The following is a 25,830-nucleotide window of genomic DNA, read 5'->3' as shown; positions in this document are numbered from 1 at the left end:
TTGCCGGACAAAAATCAAATACTGAAATGAACAAAGGGCAATAACTTTTGGAAAAATTGTTAATTCATTTTTTTTTAAGGGAGACACAACTTCACATCATGATTATTTAGTCTACTAAGTTTCAAAGAGATCCGTTGAAAAATGTAGGAGGAGATTGCCGGACAAAATTCAAATACTGAAATGAACAAAGGGCAATAACTTTTGGTAAAATTGTTGAATCAAAATTCTTTTACGGGAGACACAATTTCATATCATGATTATAATGTATACCAATTGCAAGTTTCAAAGTGATCGGTCGAAAAATGTAGGAGGGGATTGCCGGACAAACAAAAGTTTACGCCGGCTGGACGGACAACGCCATACCATAATACTCCCGTCAAACTTGACGGGCGTATAAAAACCACTGACATTGGTCAAGCAATGTCTTGTTCCATTCAAATGTTTGTTTATTTAAGACAAGAACCCCATAAGCCTGGATTTCCACTTGCCCTGAAAAATATTTCGCTTTCACAAATCTAGTAAAGCATTAATTTTTCATCTGTCCAAACGAAAAATTTGGCAGGTCAGGAGTCAGACGAGTGGATTTTTTTTTTACACCTAAACATGTACTTTGTACGAGGAACATATCATTGTAGTAGTGTACTAACTACGACAAATGATTTCTATTCTTCAGACTGCCAGTCTGCAGTTCAGAGATCAATATTCACTAGAAAGTAGTTTGTAAAGGTCATGTGAGTAGTGTTAGGAGTGGCACCATATCAACTGTACTGTCTGTCTGCTATTTCCAGTAACACCAAATGGATAATACATATATTATGTATCTCCGATAATGCAGTTGCATTTTGTAACATGGTATCAGTCAGATTGGTAGTAAATTACAAGAATCAAATTCAGTTTGACACACTTCATCATTTGAAAAAGAATTAACATACACAATTTGGACAAAGGTAACTGAATATCAAGATGGCCAGTGGCAGCCATATTGAATTTGGGATAAAGCTCAAATTTGAGCAGGTGATTGATACTATAGGTATGTGTAAAATGTTAAAATGAAAATCGAGCATTCTTCAAGTCATTGAATTGAATGGAAACCATGTGACTTTACAAAACCAAGATGGCCACTGGTGGCCAAGTTGATTTTCAGATTTGGGGCTCTGGCAGCCATCTTGAAAATAAAAGTATTCTTTCATTTGAATGGTTACTACCAAATGGAAATTATTGTTGGGAATCAGCTGAAATTTGATCATTAATCATTAATTTCTTTTCATCAACTGTTGATGAATTAATAGTCTGTAATTGCTACGAGTCCTGAAAAACAAGCTTTAAAAAAGTTTATTATAATATCTGCGACTTCTGTAGGGAGAACAAGTCGACAATACTATGAGCAATTTCATTCGCTGTAAATATATGACACAGAGATAATATTAAAATCTTGTTCTTCCACAACCACAATATGTTTCCTCACTCTCGACTCATTGGATACACCTGCTTGGAGTAAGTAAACAATTTTGGTTTGACATTGTGACACGCTGACAGTGACACTAGACGAACTCGCTGCTGAAATAAACCTCGACTATAAGGATCTATCTAACCATGAGTTAAAAAAAAAGTATCTAAATTGTTTCCAGAATTAATCATAAGAGGTACACTGCCGATATTGGCTGACAACCATTAAAACTAGAATCATAATCAACATGTAGTCGGTTTGTTTACATTTTATAGTATGAACTAATACAAACACGGTCAAGGCGTTTATTCCCTGAATTTTGTTATATTTTTTTGTTTATTTTCATTGCGTTTCCTTGGTTTTTAAATGTGACGATAACATACAGAACAGGTGTCTTGTTTACTTCATTTTTATTTACACGATTTTGTTTCATTTTGTTTTTTACCATCAGTGTTTTTGCTACCTCAATTTAACAACACCCAGCTGTTCCTTTATGAATTGGGAAAATAACTGTACTTTTTTACTGTAAAAAAATACTGTTGTTTTATGAAAATTGAAGCATTCCTTCATGAGTGACAGCAGGGACAAAATGGGTGCAGACTTATAATTATAATGAAACCAAAAATGGCCATTGGTGGCATTGTTGATTTTCAGACTAGGGCAAAAATCAAAACTGGAATGAGCAATATCGATTCATAAGCATGTGTAAAAAGTTTCATGCAAATCAAAACATTACAAAGTCAATCCTTAAAATGTAGTAACTGCTGGCGACAGTATGAATCATGCATGTATACTCGGCTGTCTCTGACTAAATTCCCATGAAATACTAGACATACATTTATTACATTTTTTGCCAGTGAAATATCAGATTCTATCAACTTGATAAAACTGATATCTTTCACACTGTGACAAATATCAAGTGATATTTTCATTTTGAAAATATCACTTTTTGATATTGACCAATCATAACGGTATCTTCTATTCGCTGCATTCAAAGGCAACAATTTTTTGTTCAGATTCAAATGAAGCGACGGTAGAATAAGTGGTTGTTATGGTAAATGTTTGGTACACACACATTTACATAAATATACAATTATTACCTTTTTATAAGCAATCATACCAGAAAATAGCAGAAAACGTTTGAATTGTGTTGCGTTTCCCATTCAAAATGGTGCACAACTTTGTTGTCAAGTGCGACGTCATTAGGATATATATGGTGCTTATTATAACGCTCCTGATTCACGTCCTTTTTTAATGCATAACATTTTTTATGCTTTAAAAATGAATTAAATAGAAAATATAATGGTGTCTTCAGTAATAACAAATATATTTCACTTGTGTGGCTAATAGCCACTATCAGGAATGTTGTTGTTCTAGTTTTCATGTGAAGGTGCACATGTAATTCAGTGTTACTGTTAGTACTGTTCACTATAAGTTCACCCTTACAAAGAAAGAATGCTCTGAATGGTCTACCCTGTTATGATACATGTACTCACTGTGTGGCAATCCTTTGTTATTAAAATCACAAGTTACCTGGTCTCTGGGAAGGACAATAGCTAAGCTAGAAAAAGGGGATTAGGATCAAACAGGTATAACCTCTACTTATTACCTGTACCCTTGTAATTACATAATGAAGATTTAATTGTTTAAAGGATGCATGAAACATCAACACTCAACATTAAAGTAATTAGAAGTAATTGGGCATTATATCCATTTTTCAATGTAATTAATTAAATTACCACTACATGTAATTGTAAAAAATCCTCAATTGCACATTACATCCAATTACTAGTCAGGTCAGTAAGGGCCCCGTCTTGTGGCAATATATCCCCCATAATCATCAAGAAGCAATCTGCCCATATAGCTGAGCTTGACGTTTGACATTTGGACTTCAAAAATAATCGCAAGGAATCATTTTACATGTACTATGATGTGAGTCTTGTTTCCTTCCACCTCCATATTTGCTGGGCTAACAGAAATGTTAATACCGGTGCAATACTCATTTGTCAGCTTTGATATGTTTTATTTCACCTTATATACCTCCTCGCTCAAGAGCCAGGGTCAAAGTCAGAGATCCACAGGACCCAAATGACCTTAACCATTAACCCAGTGACCCTGATCTTTGGTCAGTTGACTTATTCTTTAATTCCGACTAACTTTGCTTCTTAATATCATAACAAAATGTTCATCAGTGAAAAATACAAAACTTGACCTTGACCCTTTGGACCCCGTAACCTGTACCTAAGGTCAGTTGACTCTGTGTTAAGTTCTGAACAACATTGCTTCAAAATGTCATAACAAAATTTTCATCAGGGAAAAGATACAAAATTTAACCTTTGACCAAGTGACCTTGACCTTTGGTCAATTGACTTCTTGTTTAATTCTGAGCAACATGGCTTCAAAGTGTCATAGCAAAATGTTCACCAGTGAAAAGATAAAAAAAATAACCTTGACCTTTGACCAAATGACCTTGACTTTTGGTCAGTTGACTCCTTGTTTAATTCTGATTAACTTTGCTTCATCATGTCATAACAAAATGTTCATCAGTGAAAAGATGCAAAATTTGACCATGACCTTTGATTATAATGACCTTGACCTCGACTTTTTACCTCAGCGTGTCTCTTTGTTCAATTCCAAACAACTTTGCTTCATGTCATAGCGAAATGTTCACCAGTGAAAAGCTACAAAATTTGACCTTGACCCCTGACCCAATGACCTTGACTTTGGTCAGTTGACTCCTTGTTTTATTCTGATCAACTTTGCTTCATAATGTCATAACAAAATGTTCATCAGTGAAAAGATGTAAAATTTGACCGTTGACCTTTGAACCTAATGACCTTGACTTTTTACTTCAATGTGTATTTTTGTGAACTGAACATATTGACCAAGTTTCATGTACATCGGTCAATAAATACCAAAGTTATCAGCCAGGAACAAAATTTGTGGACGGACAGACAGAGTGATTACTATAGGGCACCCGTATCTCTGATACGGGGCCCTAATTAATTGCAATTAATTACCATTACCCCATGCCTGATTATTGGGGATACCTTAAAAATTCATAAATGGTGGAAAATAACTAAAGTGGATAGATGGGCGATTAATAGAAACCTACAGTTTTGTATACTGTAATACTGTATGTAGTTTTCTTTGATCTTATATAGGTTTTAAAAAGATTTTTAATAGTATAGTTGTACATATAATTTGTGAGAATTGTTTTCCCTTTTCAATGCAAGATTTCCGGCCAGTAGACATAATGTATCTCAATTGACAGATTGCAGTATTGGACCTGGTTACTAAGGCCTATAGCTGGATTGGCGACTGACTTTCGCCAGTTACCAGTTTTGCCATGGGACACATTTCTTCCTGAAACAGGAAGGATGACTCGAAAAAGTTGTGGTTGCAGAAATCATGACTGCTTCTGTATATATCACAAAAAAGTCTTTTCCCTAAAATAAGATTGGTCCCTGTGCACGTATGATGCCACGTAACAAAAGATAAAAAAGGGAAATTTTTCGGGAAGATAAAACCATTTTAGTACAACCACTTTAATAAGACTTGTTGCATTACGCCATTAGGGTGGGCATACTAACAGTAGGCCCTGTCGTATAATACATTAATATTGCAGACCATCGTAGTGCTGAACAGAATACAATGAATCTCAATATTATAATAGATCNTAAACAAGCATATGCATTTACGTTACAAATTCTATTCGGAACAGACCCCGTCACTATGCAATTACCTAAGCCATTGATATAGTTTGATTTTTGCCCTAACGAAAAAACTGAGGAAACTATTGTCCATGTCCTACTTATGAAATTGTACTGCTGTTCTAAATTAAACAAAATCTAAGTAAAAGTTCCTGTTTTTTACCTATCAAAAATCAATTTTAAAATTGGTAACATAATGGACATTTTTACCTTAATTACCAAATTTCCGTTGCTATGGTAACCAAACAGGTAATATTTCAGATTTCCGGTATTGAAATAATGAAATACTGATATATGTACTTCAGTTTGGTTATATTAAACTGATTGTTTATTGATGTTGTTTTTGCATTTTTTTCAATTCAGAAAATTGACATTTTCTGATAATGACTCATATATATACCGAGATTCTTGAAAAGCAAATATCAATTATAAATAACAATTTACTGAAATCAAAACATTCTAACAGTTCATCACATTCATTTAATACCATGGATATGAAGCTTTTTTTGTTTCTTTTTCAGTCTACTATTCAGTAGTAAATTAGTCATCAAATCATACAATTTGCATAATCAATATGCATGTAAAAACGCAGCTCAACTTTCAAGCTATGGTTAATTGTCTAATTATGAACAGGAACTAAAAAACGTTTCAAGCTGTTTCTAAAGCAAACGGAATATAATTAACCATCAACTTTGATTTTGGGGAAAAAAAGCATGTGAAATAGCTTACTGACCGCATTAGAACAACGTAGACACCGAAGTAGCTAATTAAAAAATCATACAAACCTTTCTTTCAATGAAGAAATGTTTTCCAAGCAATCTGTAAATATCCAAAATCTGGTATTAGATCACCTTGTAGACGGCACGAAATATCTGCAGTATGCATGCACTGTCTGGCAATATTAAAGTAACGGACTTTATCATAATTTATCCATCATCATGATTTCGTCAATATTCGTGCAAGAATTACATTGTTATTTCTGAAAAGAATAATTGCAAATGAAATGAAATATATTTGGTTATATGCCTTTTAAGATAGCAAATGCTGACACTGAATACAATAAGTGTAAACATTAAATCAAGTAGATAACATTCGGTAAAACTGCCTGTCTAACGTTACCTGCCGACGGTCCTCGATGCGGCTTTTCTTCTTTGGTCGTTTACAACGCGCGCTTCTCGAGCGATCCGAGTTTATTCAAAGCTTGAATGCCATTGGCTACTTAAAAAATATAAATTTTACAATAGTAAAATATTGAAGAAATAAAATACTTACCAAAAAGATATATTCAAGCAATTGAAAAGGCGGTATATAATATAAATATTCATCTTTCATATCAGGATAATACCAATTCTTTTTGCCCGTGACTGACATGTGACGTCATATAGCGGTAAAAATAATGACAACATGGATGTGAATTTCGCACATGTCTGTCAAAAGAAAGAACTAATGAGTTTTTTTACTTGAAATTTGAATTTCAATGTCTTTTGAATGGTGAGTGTTCGAGTTTATTTACAAATAGGTTGGAATATTGAAGCGTGCCATGGACAAAGTGACACTATTCGGATGCATTGTTGACAATATACATGGGGGATGAGGGGTGACGATTTATCCAAAAACAACCTGAAGTGCCCTAAACCACAGGAGATTGACGTTAGCCTATATCAATAAAAAATGAATGTCTAGATGAAAAAAATCTCCTTATAGTAGATTGGTTTTCCCATCTAGACGGTTATATCTCATATAACATAAATATAAGAACATAGTCAGGCCTATACCAACTTTAAATTTGAACTACTTTTTTAACTTGTTAGCTTATATGGGTTACCTGAAATATAATAATAAAAACAGATAATTGTTGATTTATGAACTTATGATTACAGAGCTGTGACACTATCCAATGGACTTGCACAAATAATTATAAATCATGTTATTATTTTTAATATCGGTCAACTTTTATTTATAAAATAGAGCTGACAGCAGAGGAAATGTAAACATTTCTATAGTCAGAATAAAATCTGTGTATCTGTATTGATATCTTATCGATAAACTAACGCCAACCTTCTTTATAAAAACACGACCCATTATCAGGGTCTGCGAAAAATCACCAGGTACATTTACTACCAGAAATCAAAATTCTACTGGGAACACTATTAAATTTTAAGTTGAAAGCATATGACTTTAAGGTATATATTATTAACATTTTGTGAAATGTGTACAAACTACTCATACTCAGGAAATGGTTTAATGGAACTTGAATAGATTCCTTCAGATATGAATTGTTAGTATACATTTATCAATTCTGAATCTTTAATAATCTTTGGCATATGGCTTAATAATAATTATCTAAATGTGCACCCTTTGTTTTGGATGTCCTGCTGACACTGTATTTGATTAGAACTACATAAAACAATAATTAGATAAATAATTAAAAATAATAATAATGTTTATTTCAGGAATTAGATCATATATAGACATCACATGTAACATGACAGTTGGCATACATATTACAGTACAACATACATATTTATTACTAAAAATATTAAACAGAATATCACAGGTTTTTGGAGCAGTCCAAGGAGCAGGTGATTGGGCATCCCCTTCCTACAAGCTCTCCGGACGCTCAAATACTAATGAACCGACATGAATTAAGTTATCGTTAGTAATAAAACATTGTATTATCTTAAAATATTACATTATATATGAAACTAAAATTCATAACTGATTTTAAGATATAGGTAATATATTTATACAATTAATACAACACAAACATTGTTCTATAATTACCTGAGGATAGCCCATGAAAGCTCGAAAGCTTATTAAAATGGATTTTTTTTGCAAAAAAGTCGTGCAACAGTCACTATTGTGTAGCCATTATATTCTGTGTCCATCCTGTCGTAATGTATCTTGGTCTGGATTGTAAAATCTACAAATGTAACTTATTTGTATGTATACAGGTATTTGAGTAAAATATTGTGAATTTATTTGCTGTAGCTGCTTCATTTCATTCAGCATCCTTGCAGATGTAAAACTAATTGTTTACTTTCACCACAGATTTAGATACACAGTAGCGTCTAATTCCGTGCTTTCACTACCCAAACCAATGACATCAGCAAACTTGTAATATATATGTGTGCACAGTGATACTGAAATTTTCACAGACCAGACTTTGACCAAGAATTTTACATACATATTTATTATTAATTTACGATAACCTGAAATTTAGAAATACTGGTAAGTGTAACACGAAAGAAAGAAAAGTAATCTTACATGACTCTTTTTTTCCCCCAAACAGCTTGACTGACGTAATTGTAACAGGAGAAATAGTAATGCAATGATCGAACAGACCGGGATTTGAACCTGGGACCCTACAAAGTCTAGACGGACGCTCTACTAATTGAGTTACCTGGTCGCTGACGAACAACCCAGTACAGTCCTGCTACACATTATGACTGAAGTATGATTCTCTTTTCAGACGGTTATGATATGAAGTTTGTACACTGAGTAAACTTCAGAAAGGAATCATCATGCCTATGATTAGTTTGAGGGGTGTTCACATCAACTTCCCATTTGAACCATATGCTTGTCAGGAGGCCTACATGGATAAGGTTCTGGAGAGTCTCCAAACGGTAACAACATATTTTCTCTTGTTGGGTGTACACTGTACCTATTAATCAACTTTGTAAGAATTTTGTAATAGTCTTCCAAACGTTGTACATCTTATTTAAATCAACTGTAAACTTTCTTGATTTGTTCTAGCTGAAGTAGATAAAGAAAATCCTAATTTAATTATTCAGAACTTTTTTTGTTGGTAATAAGACACTCTCATACTTAAGGGTGCCTCATCTAGAATACTAGAATTAGAATGCCGCAAACAAAAATTCATTTATGGAAGCTATTGGCCTTTTAATCAAACAGTATGTTTGAAACTTCTGACTGCAACGTTTTAACTAGTACCACAGGTTTTGCCAAAATCTTTTGAGATTTGGTGTGTGTGATAAGAATCATGCAAATGTTAAATTGGATATATTTTCCATTGGGTTGAAAAAATGTCGACCTGACAATTTTCATTTACACCTAACCCTTTTTATATGCCAGTCAAATTTGACGTGAGTATTATGGTATTGTGTCGTCCGTCCGTCTGGCGTAAACTTTTATTTGTCCGGCAATCTCCTCCTACATTTTTCAACGGATCTCTTTGAAACTTGGTATACATTATTATCATGATATGAAGTTGCGTTTCCCTAAAAAGAATTTTGATTCAACAATGTTTGCAAAAGTTATTGCCCTTTGTTTATTTCAGTATTTGATTTTTGTCCGGCAATCTCCTCCTACATTTTCTGACCGATCTGTTTGAAACTTGGTATACATTATTATCATGATATGACGTTATGTTTCCCTTAATAGAATTTTGATTTGACTATTTTTGCAAAAGTAATTGTCCTTTGTTTATTTCAGTATTTTATTATTTTGTTCGGAGATCTTCTCCTACAATTTTTATTTGATTTCTTTGAAACATAATAGGCTTTATTATCATGATATATTGTTGTGTTTCCCTGAAAAGATTTTTGATTCAACAATTTTTGCTAAAGTTATTGACCTTTGTTTATTTCAGTATTTTATTTTTGTCCGGCAATCTCCTCCTACATTTTTTGATTGATTTCTTTGAAACTTGGTAGGCTTTATAATCATGATATGTTGTTGTGTTTAATGAGTTGGAGACTAATCTTTTGATTACTTGTTTTCATCAAACTGTTAAAAAATTAAAGAAAATTGAACATTGATTTTGTATTGAAAGGTGAGATTTATAGCATGCTAGCTAGCCACTCTTAAGGTGATGCAAATCTTATTTTAATGCAAGATAGTATATAACACTATATGGCATTCGATGGGCGTATATTGTTCCACCCTGCTGTACTCTTGCTAAGTCATGATTATAACAATAATAATAACAAACAGAATTCTTCGAATAAAAATCTTAAAAAGTACTCGCAATGACCTCATTTATCAAAATTGTAGAGCAAATGTCATGTTTTAAGATTTGTTATGCAAAAATGAAAAGTTGAATTGAAGCAAAATGCAACCTGTATAAAAGTTTGCTGATTTCAAGTCAATGAATAAGGGTAAGTGATCAGGAGTCGTCATGAAAGGTCCATCTTATTGAGACTTAAGCAAGTACTGTGCTGTTGTAAGTAGATAGGAGCACTCTAAACAATGATATCTGGAAACAGTTGTCTGCATGAATATGGGATTAATTATATAAACATGTTAACATTGAATGTATAAACGTCCACAGAGAGTGAAGACATGTGGTTGTCTGGAGATAAGAGAGTGTTGTTTTATGTACAGGGTCAGAATGCTGTGTTGGAAAGTCCGACTGGAACAGGAAAGACTCTGTGCTTATTGTGTTCCTGTCTTGGCTGGCTCCAAGGACGCAAGGCCCAGACAGAGCTAAACAGACAGATACACATCTCGTCCTTCGTGGAGCAGGGCTCTGTGAGGCCGGAGAATGTCAATAGCCTGGTGAAGAGCCTGGAGGCTTCGACAGGACAGACATGGGGAGGCGCAGAATTTGGTTAGTCATTTCTTTCCATTATCACAGCAAAAACACACCATTTTGAATAAAATGATCATTTGTTGGTTGCAAGGAATAGTGGATTATATTTATCAAATATCCTTTGAACACTTGTTATAACATGAAAATATCATGATAAAGTTTTGACATATCACTGCAGTTCTTTGACAATATCAAAATACTTTAATTTGTAGTTATAAAATGTACATTCTGTGTAATATAAACAAAAAAGAATTCATTAAATCAGGATACTTTTATATATATTTTCATGAACTCTTTTTTTATTTATGAACATAAACTCGTTATACTTAAGATAAGTTTAAATGACGATTGTCTTTCTTGTCTGTTTGTATATAGCCGTACCCAAGATAATATATGCGTCCAGGACTCATTCTCAGTTATCCCAGGCAGTGAATGAGCTCAAGAGGACTGCTTACAACAGGTAACAATTCTCTCGTGTTCCTGGTGTAAATCTCTGTTTTATCCACCTCACATCTGGGGGAACTATTGTCACCATAGTAATCAGTCTATTTGCTAACTGCTGGTTCAGTGGATCACTTGACATGTAGTCCTGGGTCCGACTTGTGATAGCCAAAGAGGCACTTAAAAAAGGAGACACTGTTAAGTTTAATGAAATGGAAGCATTTGTTAAATGAGAAAGTAGCCTTGAAGTAGTAAACAGAATCTGATGTGAATGTGCATGTGAATGTCATTTCAAAAGGTAAAAAATCCCTTTGTAATTAAGGGTTTGAAATTTTTTAATGTTAATTTGCAAAGTGATGAAGAATTGTTTATTTTTTTTATGCTACCGGAAAAAAAATCGGGAAGCATATAGTTGCCGCTTTGCCCGTCCACCCGTCGGACATATTTGTACGGGCCAAAACTTTTGACTTGCTGAATATAGCTCAAAGAAAGGGATATATGAAGGATGGTGCAGTGTGTTGCATACTACTATTGGGCCCTTGCGCCTAAGGTCAAGGTCAGATTAAGGCCAAAGGTCAATTTCATTGTCCAGGCCATAACTTCTGACTTGCTGAAGATAGCTCAAAGAAATTTAAGAGATATTTGTAGGATGGCAAGACAGTGTGTCATATTATTGGGATGATATACCCGAGGACAATATCTCATTGAGGTCAAATTCCTTTTCCAGGCCATAACTTCTAACTCCCTTAATACAATTCAATGTTTTTTTTTGTGTAATACCATTATTGGATCTCTACACCTCAGGTCAAGGTTACATTGAGGTCAAAGGTTAAGTTCATTGTCTGAGACATATTTTATGGATAAATGTAGGTTTGCAAGGGGATGTTGTGCAATTATAGTTGGGTCTGCATGTCCAAGGTCAGGGTCACATTAAGGTCAAAGGTCAAAATGCAATAACTTCTGACTTGCTTAAGATATCTCAATGGAATATTAGGGATATATGAAGGATGGAAAGGCAGTGTTTCATATACCACTTTTGCATCTGTATGCCTTAGGGGAAGGTCACATTTTGGTCACACTTTTATCATTCTTCGGGATAGCATTGACAGCCTGACTGAACTATTTATTTGAACTGGCTGAATTTTTATTTCAAATTGAGGGGTGTTTGCTGTGATGCGTGACTTTGAGCAGTATTGATGCTATTGCTTTGTTAATTATCTTCAGCATGAAGGTGAGCGTGATTGGGTCCAGAGAACAGTTGTGTATCCATGAGCAGGTCAGAAAGGAACAAAGTAATACAAATAAGGTAAGTACTGGTTATAGGGCTGCAGGGTGGGGCAATTCCTGTTATTGCCATTCAGATAGGGTACTTCTGACCATAGAAGTTGGGACGATTCTTGTTACAGGGGCTTCAGAGGGGCTATAGGCAATCCTAAACTATCTGTTGTGGACCTCCACTTACCATGTTGGCTACGGGAGAGTCAAAATACTCATAAGGGGGGTATTATTAATTTTGAATGGTTTAATTTATTTCCTATTCAGGTTCACATGTGTCGTGCGAAGGTTAATGCCAGGACCTGTTTCTACTACAACAAATTTGATGGTGAGTATTGTGTGAAAATTGATATTTCATTTCATTTATCCCTTTTTTATGAGAGAAAAAGAAAAGTGAAATGCTGTGTAATGGATGTAGTTAGCAGTACTGGTAAGCGTACATTTTATATGGACAAACTTCTGATAAAAAGCCAGAGGGAGAAATTTGGCTTGGAAGAAATATTACAGTTCAAAGTAGAAATATTTATAATTCACGATCTATTCTATGTGAATAAAAACACAAAAATTTATAATGGTAAGTTTGTGTTGAATACAAACAGTAATTGAAAACTTATATTGGGAGCTTTCAAAAATGTCTGTTTCCTTTGTCAAGCACAGAGTGCAAATGGCCGATGTTTCGACTCTAAACCACTGAAAAAAAAAGTTTAACCTCTGAAATGGAAGTTATATACAGTATATAGAATAGTTAATCAATGTTCAGTAAAAAAAAATAAAAAATATATATATATATATATATACACTAAACAATATTACAGAACAGGATCCCAAGTTGATGAATGTTCACTAACAAATAATAGATTTGTGCAAAGTTCTTTCATTTTGGATTTTTCTATGTATAGACGTGAAGAGGAACAGTGATGCCCGTCACTTGGTGGGGAATGTGGTGGACATTGAGGATATAGTGGGATACGGAGAGAAAAATAAGTACGAACTTCAACAGCTCTAAACCTATACAATTCTGTCAACGTTTGGAAAAATGAGTATTTAAATGATCAAGAGAGTTCTCTATGCAAAAATTATTTGTTGCACTTACATACTGAAGGTGTGTTCTGATATATATTTTTTAACAAGATTATAATAGGAGATGGCCTTGTCTAGATGCACCGGTAACTGTACATTATTCTTTCATCCACTTTTATTTTATCTTTTGATTGGTACATCCAATCTTTCATGTTTCTCAAAATAACAAAAGTAACATGCTGTGTATACAAATTTGATATTTATTTCGATATTTGGGGTGGGTTTGAGTATTGATTTTAATGCCATGTCCTCATAACCCTCTCTTAAATTTTGACAAAATGTATTTTGTTTCAGAGTTTGTCCATATTACCTGGCTAAAGAACTGAAAAATGATGCTGAAATTATATTTATGCCATACAATTATTTGCTAGATGCAAAGGTAAAAAAAATTATCATTTGGTATTCATCTGTAATTCGTTTTTTTTCCCCTTTCTAATGAGATATATTGTATGAGTACTGGTTCTTCCATCCTCGATATCCAGGCCTAGGGGCTACGTACGCTAACCTACGCTCTCTACACAGAAAGCGAGATAGTGTAGAGAGCGTAGGTGAGCGTAACCCCTGGATATCGAGGATGTGGTTCTCCTGGATCTTCTTTTGGTTCTTCTAAAACCATCTTGTTCAGGTTGTAACTTTTAAACCGTTTTAAAAAGCATATCTTGATGAAATGTCTGAAAGCATCTAGTAGCCTCCGGGCTGTATGCAATCATCAGTAAAGAAATGAAGAATTAAAATAAATGTTTGAGGTGTTCTGTACACTGTAATTAGGTCACTGTGATCTTTATCTCTTGGTCACAGGTCACACTAGTGCAAAATTGTCAGTGAAGCTTGACCAGACTAGATTTTAAACTATACAAGATATCTTGATGAAATTTTCTGTGTACAACACCCTTTAAAAATTTAGAACGAGCTAGAAGAAACAATTCATATCTTTTATGGTTTTGTTAGGTTGCAATAATCATTAAATACAGTATAGTCATTTAAGAAAGATGTATTTTTTCTCTAAATTGAATGTTTTTGACCGATTTGTTTTCAAATTTTAGTCGAGGAAAGCCCATGGAGTGGAGCTGCAGGGAAACGTTGTTATCTTTGATGAAGCCCATAATTTGGTATGTATCTCTTTACTCCCTATAGTTTACAGTTCACTACCATTACACATTACATAGGAGAAGATATGTGAGGAGAGCTCCTCCTTTGACCCCTAATGTCTGTATACCACTGATATTACAGGGGAAGATATGAGAGGAGAGCACCTCCTTTGATCTCACAACAGCTGACTTTGCCACAGCTATAGAAGAAGTGTGTCGATTGGCTGATTAGTTTGTTGTGATGGCTCAAGCTGAGGCACAGAGTCTTGTAGAAATGACAGAATCTAGTATGCCAGGTAGGGTTACAGTAGAAGATATGTGAGGAGAGTTACTCCCTTGACCCCCAATGTCTGTATACCACTGATATTACAGGGGAAGATATGAGAGGAGAGCACCTCCTTTGATCTCACAACAGCTGACTTGGCCACAGGTATAGAAGAAGTGTGTCGATTGGCTGATAAGTTTGTTGAGATGGCTCAAGCTGAGGCACAGAGTCTTGTAGAAATGACAGAATCGAGTATGCCAGGTAGGGTATTATTATATATCTTTTCATTTGTGTAGTTGATAGCATTAACACTTAAAGTATATTTCAGCTGCAAGCTGTTTTAATTTCTGTTTACCATACTGATATTACAGGAGGAGATATGTGAGGAGAGCTCCTCCTTTAACCCCTAAAGCCTGTATAACACTGGTATTACAGGAGAAGATATGTGAGGAGAGCGCCTCCTTTGACCCCTAATGTCTGTATGCCACTGATATTACAGGAGGAGATATGTGAGGAGAGCTCCTCCTTTAACCCCTAATGCCTGTATAACACTGATATTACAGGAGAAGATATGTTAGGAGAGCTCCTCCTTTGACCCCTAATGTCTGTATCCCACTGATATTACAGGAGAAGATATGTGAGGAGAGCTCTTCCTCTGACCCCTAATGTCTGTATACCACTGATATTACAGGGGAAGATATGAGAGGAGAGCACCTCCTTTGATCTCACAACAGCTGACTTGGCCACAGGTATAGAAGAAGTGTGTCGATTGGCTGATAAGTTTGTTGGGATGGCTCAAGCTGAGGCACAGAGTCTTGTAGAAATGACAGAATCGAGTATGCCAGGTAGGGTATTATTATATATCTTTTCATTTGTGTAGTTGATAGCATTAACACTTAAAGTATATTTCAGCTGCAAGCTGTTTTAATTTCTGTTTACCATACTGATATTACAGGAGAAGGTATGTGAGGAGAGCTCCTCCTTTGACCCCATTGTCTGTTTACCATTGATATTACAGGAGAAGATATGTTAGGAGAGCTCCTCCTTTGACCCCCAATGTCTGTACACCATTGATATTACAGGAGAAGATATGAGAGGAGAGTTCCTCCTTTAACCCCTAATGCCTGTATAACACTGATATTACAGGAGAAGATATGGGAGGAGAGCTCCTCCTTTGACCCCGAATGTCTGTATACCATTGATATTAAAGGAGAAGATATATTAGAAGAGTTCCTCCTTTGACCCCAATGTCTGTTTACCATACTGATATTACAGGAGAAGGTATGTGAGGAGAGCTCCTCCTTTAACCCCTAAAGCCTGTATAACACTGGTATTACAGGAGAAGATATGTTAGGAGAGCTCCTCCTTTGACCCCCAATGTCTGTACACCATTGATATTACAGGAGAAGATATGTTAGGAGAGCTCCTCCTTTGACCCCTAATGCCTGTATACCATACTGATATTACAGGAGAAGGTATGTGAGGAGAGCTCCTCCTTTAACCCCTAAAGCCTGTATAACACTGGTATTACAGGAGAAGATATGTTAGGAGAGCTCCTCCTTTAACCCCTAATGCCTGTATAACACTGATATTACAGGAGTCGAGGAAAGCCCATGGAGTGGAGCTGCAGGGAAACGTTGTTATCTTTGATGAAGCCCATAATTTGGTATGTATCTCTTTACTCCCTATAGTTTACAGTTCACTACCATTACACATTACATAGGAGAAAATATGTGAGGAGAGCTCCTCCTTTAACCCCTAAAGCCTGTATAACACTGGTATTACAGGAGAAGATATGTTAGGAGAGCTCCTCCTTTAACCCCTTATGTCTGTATACCACTGATATTACGGCAGAAGATATGTGAGGAGAGTTCCTCCTTTGACCCCAATGTCTGTTTACCATTGAAATTACAGGAGAAGATATGTGAGGAGAGCGCCTCCTTTGACCCCTAATGTCTGTATGCCACTGATATTACAGGAGAAGATATGTTAGGAGAGCTCCTCCTTTGACCCCTTATGTCTGTTTATCATTGATATTACAGTAGAAGATATGGGAGGAGAGCTCCTCCTTTGACCCGTAATGTCTGTATACCATACTGATATTACAGGAGAAGGTATGTGAGGAGAGCTCCTCCTTTAACCCCTAAAGCCTGTATAACACTGGTATTACAGGAGAAGATATGTTAGGAGAGCTCCTCCTTTGACCCCATTGTCTGTTTACCATTGATATTACAGGAGAAGATATGTTAGGAGAGCTCCTCCTTTAACCCCTAATGCCTGTATAACACTGATATTACAGGAGTCGAGGAAAGCCCATGGAGTGGAGCTGCAGGGAAACGTTGTTATCTTTGATGGAGCCCATAATTTGGTATGTATCTCTTTACTCCCTATAGTTTACAGTTAACTACCATTACACATTACATAGGAGAAAATATGTGAGGAGAGCTCCTCCTTTGACCCCATTGTCTGTTTACCATTGATATTACAGGAGAAGATATGAGAGGAGAGTTCCTCCTTTAACCCCTAATGCCTGTATAACACTGATATTACAGGAGAAGATATGTTAGGAGAGCTCCTCCTTTAACCCCTAATGCCTGTATAACACTGATATTACAGGAGTCGAGGAAAGCCCATGGAGTGGAGCTGCAGGGAAACGTTGTTATCTTTGATGAAGCCCATAATTTGGTATGTATCTCTTTACTCCCTATAGTTTACAGTTCACTACCATTACACATTACATAGGAGAAAATATGTGAGGAGAGCTCCTCCTTTGACCCCATTGTCTGTTTACCATTGATATTACAGGAGAAGATATGTTAGGAGAGCTCCTCCTTTAACCCCTAAAGCCTGTATAACACTGGTATTACAGGAGAAGATATGTGAGGAGAGCTCCTCCTTTGATCTCACAACAGCTGACTTGGCCACAGCTATAGAAGAAGTGTGTCGATTGGCTGATAAGTTTGTTGAGATGGCTCAAGCTGAGGCACAGAGTCTTGTAGAAATGACAGAATCTAGTATGCCAGGTAGGGTATTATTATATATCTTTTCATTTGTGTAGTTGATAGCATTAACACTTAAAGTATATTTCAGCTGCAAGCTGTTTTAATTATTTTTTTCCCCATCATTTTCACTAAATCTTCTGTTTAAGTATAAGGAAACATTTATATTGAACTTGTATGATGATTGTCCTTGATTAACGTTCAGTTTGCTTTCTAAAATTCAAATTGAATATCACGGCCTCGGTAGCCGTGATCGCTAACTCGCACAGTCATTGTACTACTGTGTGCAATTAAGTGTGAGCTTCAGACCACTCGCTCTCCCAAGAATTTCGGTTCGATCCCCAGCGGTGGTGGAAAAAAGAGAGTGATGTCTGATAGGGTTAGTTGTTATCCCTCCGATGTCACAGGGGTTTACCCCCGTGGGTTTTCCTCCACCACGAAAACACCATTTGTTTCCTTAGCGGCGTCTTAATATAAAGCTCTACAGAGCTTATGTTTGTTGTTGACAATTGTACACGACTTTAAATAAAGATTATTATTATTATTATTATAATGGTGGACACATTATCAAGGAAGAATAATGACCTCATTTTTCCATAGCACAGATTAGTACTAATTTTTGGGAATTTTTGTTTGTTTAATTTTATCAACTAATGGTGTGTAACAACTGTCAGATGAGATACTGCGGTAATGCAACATCATTGTATTATCAAGATGTGAACTACAGATTATATTGTACAATGATGTGGAAGCTAGTATAGTAATACAAACATAAATTATACATGAAATTAGCTGGTAATGCTGATTCTCTTTCTATTTTATTCCAGAACCAGAATTCACCCTTGAGGATTTACTGAGAATGAAATGTAAGCATATTTTAATAGAGACGAACCAAAACTTATCAGAAGGATCTATTTTTACTTGGGAAAACAATCCATTTACATGGAATGCTCAACACATGTAACGCGGAATGTCATTAATGGATGGGTGGACTGTATGTCTGATGAGAAATAGTTTTGTTAATAACAAGAACTTGGGAGGAATATCTGGAGCTACATTGCTATATGATAACATTTGTATGAATGGTTATTTTTATACCTCCATTTTTTATAGGGAAACATATAGTGTAACTCATGTCTGTCTAGTCCTGTCACATCCTTTTGTGTCGTGTCACATTGTTCAGTCGGATCCCAATTCAATGTAATTTTTCTACCCATTTCATTTCTGAACAGATTTTCATCAAAGTTTATGCAAAGGTCAAGTATGGGAATATGAATGAGTTCATATTATAGGGTCCCAAGGTCAATGCCAAGGTCACTTCCTATTTATAGGTCATCCACAGGGAAAGGGGGCATTCATGCCCCTCCCCCCTTTGACCTGTGGCATTTTCTTGTTATATAAAAGGCAAGATGTAATACATCATGTTTTCATATTAGTTGTGATTTGTTTAAGATCTGTGATTGACAATCACACAAGGTGAAGAAACACATTGAGCTGTGGAGGTTGTAGGTTATATATATATATAGTCACTGTTATTGGTGTGTTTGTTTTGGTGACTGTTTAGTTTTCAAAGTTATTTGGTGACACTTCTGGTTTGTAATATGGTACGTGACAGGTTTGTAGTTGTAAACTGTTGACTGTTTGGTGTCCTTAAGTCACTGAGATGTTAATGTTACAGCCACGTTGAAGGAGTTGGAGGACAACCTGGACAGTATGGACATCGGCACAGGTTCCAATGGCGTCACCCACCCTGGCATGTAAGTTATACACTCCAGAACCAAAACTTTCACCTTAAATAGAAATAAATATGGACAGTCACTGTTGATCCAAGCTTTCAGATTTAGCCCTTCATATCAGGGATCGAATGGTCCTCAACCTTATATCACATATATATCCATACTTGAAAACTTGTGTGAACTTCCTGTTTTTAATATCAAATAGGGGGAATCTCATCTGTAACAGATTCTGTTTCAAAAACTAAAAAAAAAAAGAGTTTCTTCACGTTCAAGAATTTTAAAGTCACAAATATGATTCAAATTTCAATATCAAGAAATCAGATAATCATTATTACTGGTACAAATGTATTAACATTTCCTTTGATATTGTTCCTTATGCTTGTATGACTGTGGATCCCAGGAATAATAAAACTCTTTTTCTTTGACTTCATATGGTGGCTCGTGCTCTAAGGCCAAAGAGTGTGTTTTGTTGGTGTCATATTGTATCATCGGTACTGAACGAGGCACTGACGTCCCCTGTACCGGGCCGTGTTACTGTCTCTGTCTGTACAACTCCTTGTTTGATGAAATATATATATGTACCTTATACAGGGATTTTACTGTCATTCAAAATGATTTTCTGTACAAGTAGTAAAATAATTCTCTACAAGCACGGCAAAATTATGGAACAGTCGTTCAGAGGATGTGGTATCAAATTCTTTTAATTAAGACATTTAAAAGCATTGATAGGATCATGCAAATCCGATATTGGAAAATAAAAGAAACTAAACTGAACTACTGTGTTCTGTTTCAGGTTCATGTTTGAGTTTCTATCTAAAGTGAACATTGGTTTTGAGACGAAAAATTTCTTCACTAACTTGCTGGATAAGATGATCAACTATCTTACAAGTGACAGTAAGTAATGAAGATTTCTAAATGGTAGAATTACATGTTTATCAGATAGTTTTCCATAAACTGTACAATAAATTAAGCTCTGTCTGGTAGTGACAGTGTAATGCCATGTTTTTGTGTTTCTGCTCCAGTATGTTTTTGGTATTAATTGACATTGCAGTATCTATTATGATAAAATTGTATTTTTAATGATACTTTCCCACTCAAACTGAAAAAGATTGTTTTGAAATAAAACCTCATTATGAGAGAATATAAAGATGACTGGTGTGTATGTTCCAGCTTCCGCTGGCTTCACCACAAAAGCTGCGGGGCTATCCAAGATTGCTGATGTCTTTAAGGTATAGTACTGCACTTTTCATCAACAGCTAGATCTGTGTGATCAACATGCTGCATTACATCTTATCAACTGAAATGTTATGAGGAGACATAAGACAATAATTCAGATTGTAAATGATGTTCTACATTCGATTCTGTTAGCTTTAATTTAAGTAAGTCAAATACTTATTACTCTCAAATAGAAAACAATCCAGGAGAACTACCCTTCAATGGCAAACTGCATGATCCTGTGAGGAGACTAATGTGGGGTTCCTTTTTCTTTGGTGTCCTCTGCTTATGGTACATTTGAGAAATCAAAATTGATCTGCTGCCCCTTTACAATACTTTGAATCTCTGTCTTCTTTTAGACCTCTTTACTTCTTTATCTCTAGAAAGCCCTGTTGCTCATTCCTCTAGTGTATAGCCCATATCTCTAGAAAGACCAGTTGCTCATTCCTCTAGTGTATAGCCACTATCTCTAGAAAGACCTGTTGCTCATTCTTCTAGTGTATAGCCCCTATCTCTAGAATGCCATGTTGCTCATTCCTCTAGTGTATAGCCCCTATCTCCAGAAAGACCTGTTGCTCATTCCTCTAGGGTATAGCCCCTATCCCTAGAAAGACCTGTTGCTCATTCCTCTAGTGTACAGCCCCTATCTCTAGAAATCCCTGTTGCTCATTCCTCTAGTGTATATCCCCTATCTCTAGAAAGACCTGTTGATCATTCCTCTAGTGTATAGCCCCTATCTGTAGAAAGACCTGTTGCTCATTCCTCTCGTGTATAGCCCCTATCTCTAGCAAGACCTGTTGCTCATTCCTCTAGTGTACAGCCCCTATCTCTAGAAATCCCTGTTGCTCATTCCTCTAGTGTATATCCCCTATCTCTACAAAGCCATGTTGCTCATTACTCTAGTGTATAGCCCCTATCTCTAGGAAGACCTGTTGCTCATTCCTCTAGTGTGTAGCCCCTATCTCTAGAAAGACCTGTTGTTCATTCCTCTAGTGTATAGCCCCTATCTGGAGAAAGACCTGTTGCTCATTCCTCTCGTGTATAGCCCCTATCTCTAGCAAGACCTGTTGCTCATTCCTCTAGTGTACAGCCCCTATCTCTAGAAAGCCCTGTTGTTCATTCCTCTAGTGTATAGCCCCTATCTGTAGAAAGACCTGTTGCTCATTCCTCTAGTGCATAGCCCCTATCTCTAGAAAGACCTGTTGTTCATTCCTCTAGTGTATAGCCCCTATCTGTAGAAAGACCTGTTGCTCATTCCTCTAGTGTACAGCCCCTATCTCTAGAAAGCCCTGTTGCTCATTCCTCTAGTGTATATCCCCTATCTCTAGAAAGACCTGTTGTTCATTCCTCTAGTGTATAGCCCCTATCTCTAGGAAGACCTGTTGCTCATTCCTCTAGTGTACAGCCCCTATCTCTAGAAAGCCCTGTTGTTCATTCCTCTAGTGTATAGCCCCTATCTGGAGAAAGACCTGTTGCTCATTCCTCTCGTGTATAGCCCCTATCTCTAGCAAGACCTGTTGCTCATTCCTCTAGTGTACAGCCCCTATCTCTAGAAAGCCCTGTTGTTCATTCCTCTAGTGTATAGCCCCTATCTCCAGAAAGACCTGTTGCTCATTCCTCTAGTGTGTAGCCCCTATCTCTAGAAAGACCTGTTGATCATTCCTCTAGTGTATAGCCCCTATCTGGAGAAAGACCTGTTGCTCATTCCTCTAGTGTACAGCCCCTATCTCTAGAAATCCCTGTTGCTCATTCCTCTAGTGTATATCCCCTATCTCTACAAAGCCATGTTGCTCATTACTCTAGTGTATAGCCCCTATCTCTAGGAAGACCTGTTGCTCATTCCTCTAGTGTATATCCCCTATCTCTAGAAAGACCTGTTGTTCATTCCTCTAGTGTATAGCCCCTATCTCCAGAAAGACCTGTTGCTCATTCCTCTCGTGTATAGCCCCTATCTCTAGCAAGACCTGTTGCTCATTCCTCTAGTGTGTAGCCCCTATCTCTAGAAAGACCTGTTGATCATTCCTCTAGTGTATAGCCCCTATCTGGAGAAAGACCTGTTGCTCATTCCTCTCGTGTATAGCCCCTATCTCTAGCAAGACCTGTTGCTCATTCCTCTAGTGGATAGCCGCTATCTCTAGAAAGACCTGTTGCTCATTCCTCTAGTGTATAGCCCCGTAGATTGTATGACGTTATTTTGTTAAAGCCTTTAGACTTTACAAACAAATCCTTAGAGAAACTAAGTTTTTATTGGTGTAGAAATGTAGCCTGTATCGTTACCCTTGTAGATATATGAACATTTAGAGTGTGTTTTACTTCTCTTGAAAAATTATGTGATATCGGTGCTGTAAACAATAATTGTTTTGATGTTTTGTTTAGATTGTTTTCTCGAGGGAATCTCGTCTTGGAGAATCAATGCACATACATCAACAGACGATAGCCAAATACTACAAGGTAAGTAATATTGGTATCCTCTACTGTCTTAACCTCACCAGCAGGGAATACGGAAATTCTTCCAGAGGTGTAGAATTTGAATCACAACTGTGTTTTACTGAGGTTATGATGCCAGACTCTACTCTAGGTTTTGAACTTTTATGGATTTTAGGGTAAAAAAAAAGAGTCTCATACCATACATTTCCTTTGATAAATAAATTTAGCTTTATCCATTTAAAGGTCACAGAGTTCAAATGTGTTCAAATCTTCATACAACTTGTAAAGATTCATTGGGCATCACTAATAACAGATGAGTGATACAGGCCTGGTAGGCCTCTTTGTTTGGAAAGATATGAATGAAAACAAATGTTTGGCTTATATTTATGAATGACTGCAAAATTTGACATACAAGGGTCATGAGTTGAAAATAAATCCCTTAGCAAATCATTGTTTATTACATTCTTCGAAAGTTTAACTATTATTGAGCAAAACTTTTGATTGTCACCCTCATTCTAAACTTTAAAACTAACCTTTTTGTCTTGTTTTTGGCTCAAATTGAATAAATTCATTGAATAGAACTGTTTTAATGACATTTTACACCTTATCTTGTTAAAAATTAAGTCATTGTAAGAAAACATATACTTTTTAAGAAAGTTTTCAGTTCCTTCACCCAATAGTATTGTCCCTTTTTAATTCCCTGTCCGTCCCAGCACACAGATAAGAAGTCTCCTTATCCTCTTCAGTGGTAAAACTCAGTTTTCGAACTTAATGGCAGACCCATAGACAATCACGCTGTAAAAACACTAGGTCTATGGTAACCAAGTTTTCTCTTACCCTGGACAGGGATATCCACCATTTTACCGGTGCGAGATTTCCTTGTCTCGCCCTAGGGTTGAGACGGGGGGATTCCCCTATTCATAACAATGGTATGACGTCACTTCATTTTGTTTATGATACCAATGGGTGAACAGGGTAAGAGAAAAAGAATCATTCAACCCCTTGTTGGTGAGATAAGGGAATCTCAACCCTCGAGGAAATATTCTTAAGTTGCCAAACACTCAGCAAAGTCTTGTGTTTGGCAACTTAAGAATCTTTCCCCTCGGGTTGAGATTCCCCTATCTCACCCCAAGGGGTTGAGAGATTCTATTAGATATGAAGTTATATCCTATGATGTATATGATTCAATGATTAGTACAATAGTGAGGGGAAAAGTCGTCTGTGAGATTACTTGTCTTCCTTTATCATAACACGTTTTTTCCTTATTTCATGTTATTGAACACTTAAATTTACAAGTAAAATTATCTTGGTCAAGTTTGATCTATCAACCTTTCAGTACCGGTAGGTCTATAAGACATCTTAATCATATAGACCTAATTGTCTATGGTGTGTAGATCCCAAATTCGAAGACTGATTTAACTCACCAGTAGATGATAGTAAATGTATACATGTCTTATATTATTTTAATATTTGTACTCGACAGGTACATATACAGGAAAGTCAGAGTAACAAGAAGTTTGGGAAGAAGGCAGATTTATGGAGCAAGGCAGCAGAGAAACAGGGTAAGTGATGAGGTTTTGCATGAGCTGGTTCACCACAATCTTCATAAAATTTATCTGTCAAGCTCTCACTGATGGAAATAACTATCTATAGTCAATAATTTCTTTGGCCTGATATAAACCGAAACTGCTGGAACAATTCTCCATTAGAGTCTGTTCTTTGTTCACTTTTATAATAAGTTAGGACAGAGAACGTTGCTTCAGACAAGCTGTGACACATCATATTATTAGCTCACCTTCCCGAAGGGCAAGTGAGCTTATGTCGGGATGCGTCGTCCGTCGTCCGTCCATCCTCGTCCTTCAATTTTTCCTTTACACAACTTCTCCTGAAGAACTAAAAGGTATAGAATCTTCATATTTGATTGATGGCTTCCTGGGATTGAGCCCAACAAAGTTTGAGAACGAAAATGAACTTGACCTACTTTCAAGGTCACAGGGGTCAACTGTGTCAAACACTTCAAACGACTTCTTCTGAAGAACTGAAAGTTACAGAATCTTTATATTTGGCTGGTGGCTTCCTGGGATAGAGCCCAACAAAGTTTGAGAATGATAATTAGTTTGACCTACTTTCAAGGTCACAGGGGTCAAATATGTCAAATGCTTCAAACGGCTTCTTCTAAAGAACTGAAAGGTATAGAATCTTTATATTTGATTGATTGCTTCCTGGGAAAGAGCCCGACAAAGTTTGAGAACGAAAATGACCTTGACCTTCTTTCAAGGTCACAGGGGTCAAATGTGTCAAACACTTCAAACGACTTCTTCTGAAGAACTGAAAGGTATAGAATCTTTATATTTGGCTGGTGGCTTGCGGGAAACGCCCGACAAAGTTTGAGAACGAAAATGACCTTGACCTTCTTTCAAGGTCACAGGGGTCAAATGTGTCAAACACTTCAAACGACTTCTTCTGAAGAACTGAAAGGTATAGAATCTTTATATTTGGCTGTTGTCTTCCTTGGATAGAGCCAGACAAAGTTTGAAAACAAAAAAAGGTTTGACCTACTTTCAAGGTCACAGGGGTCAAATATGTCAAA

The 25,830-nt window shown here is 36.2% G+C and overlaps 2 protein-coding genes across 4 annotated transcripts in view; one reads left to right on the top strand and one right to left on the bottom strand.

Moving 5' to 3' along the window:
- LOC110448696 (stathmin-like) overlaps positions 1-6,348 on the bottom strand; it is a 42,318-nt gene extending 35,970 nt beyond the window's left edge. For all 3 annotated transcript variants that reach the window (XM_021495074.1, XM_021495080.1, XM_021495081.1), the window contains exons 1-2: positions 6,280-6,348; positions 5,946-5,979 (exon numbers count right to left, since the gene is read on the bottom strand). The gene's annotated coding sequence lies outside the window, so the exon portion shown is untranslated. The remainder of the gene's footprint in view (positions 1-5,945; positions 5,980-6,279) is intronic.
- A 208-nt stretch (positions 6,349-6,556) lies between these two features.
- The window catches only part of LOC110448686 (regulator of telomere elongation helicase 1-like), a 50,845-nt gene continuing 31,571 nt past the window's right edge, over positions 6,557-25,830 (top strand). The window contains exons 1-16 of the mRNA XM_021495066.1: positions 6,557-6,651; positions 8,633-8,786; positions 10,507-10,732; positions 11,090-11,174; positions 12,380-12,461; positions 12,698-12,758; positions 13,330-13,414; positions 13,805-13,889; positions 14,554-14,619; positions 17,733-17,886; positions 18,690-18,728; positions 19,541-19,619; positions 20,392-20,492; positions 20,769-20,827; positions 23,190-23,264; positions 24,724-24,802. Of these exons, the coding sequence (XP_021350741.1) occupies positions 8,685-8,786; positions 10,507-10,732; positions 11,090-11,174; positions 12,380-12,461; positions 12,698-12,758; positions 13,330-13,414; positions 13,805-13,889; positions 14,554-14,619; positions 17,733-17,886; positions 18,690-18,728; positions 19,541-19,619; positions 20,392-20,492; positions 20,769-20,827; positions 23,190-23,264; positions 24,724-24,802 (1,378 nt within the window). The 5' untranslated portion in view covers positions 6,557-6,651; positions 8,633-8,684. The remainder of the gene's footprint in view (positions 6,652-8,632; positions 8,787-10,506; positions 10,733-11,089; positions 11,175-12,379; positions 12,462-12,697; positions 12,759-13,329; positions 13,415-13,804; positions 13,890-14,553; positions 14,620-17,732; positions 17,887-18,689; positions 18,729-19,540; positions 19,620-20,391; positions 20,493-20,768; positions 20,828-23,189; positions 23,265-24,723; positions 24,803-25,830) is intronic.

The sequence above is a fragment of the Mizuhopecten yessoensis genome, unplaced genomic scaffold (genome assembly GCF_002113885.1).
Source record: "Mizuhopecten yessoensis strain PY_sf001 unplaced genomic scaffold, ASM211388v2 scaffold4135, whole genome shotgun sequence".
NCBI classification, from domain to species: Eukaryota; Metazoa; Mollusca; class Bivalvia; order Pectinida; family Pectinidae; genus Mizuhopecten; species Mizuhopecten yessoensis.
This window is presented reverse-complemented; position numbering and strand designations above follow the sequence as displayed.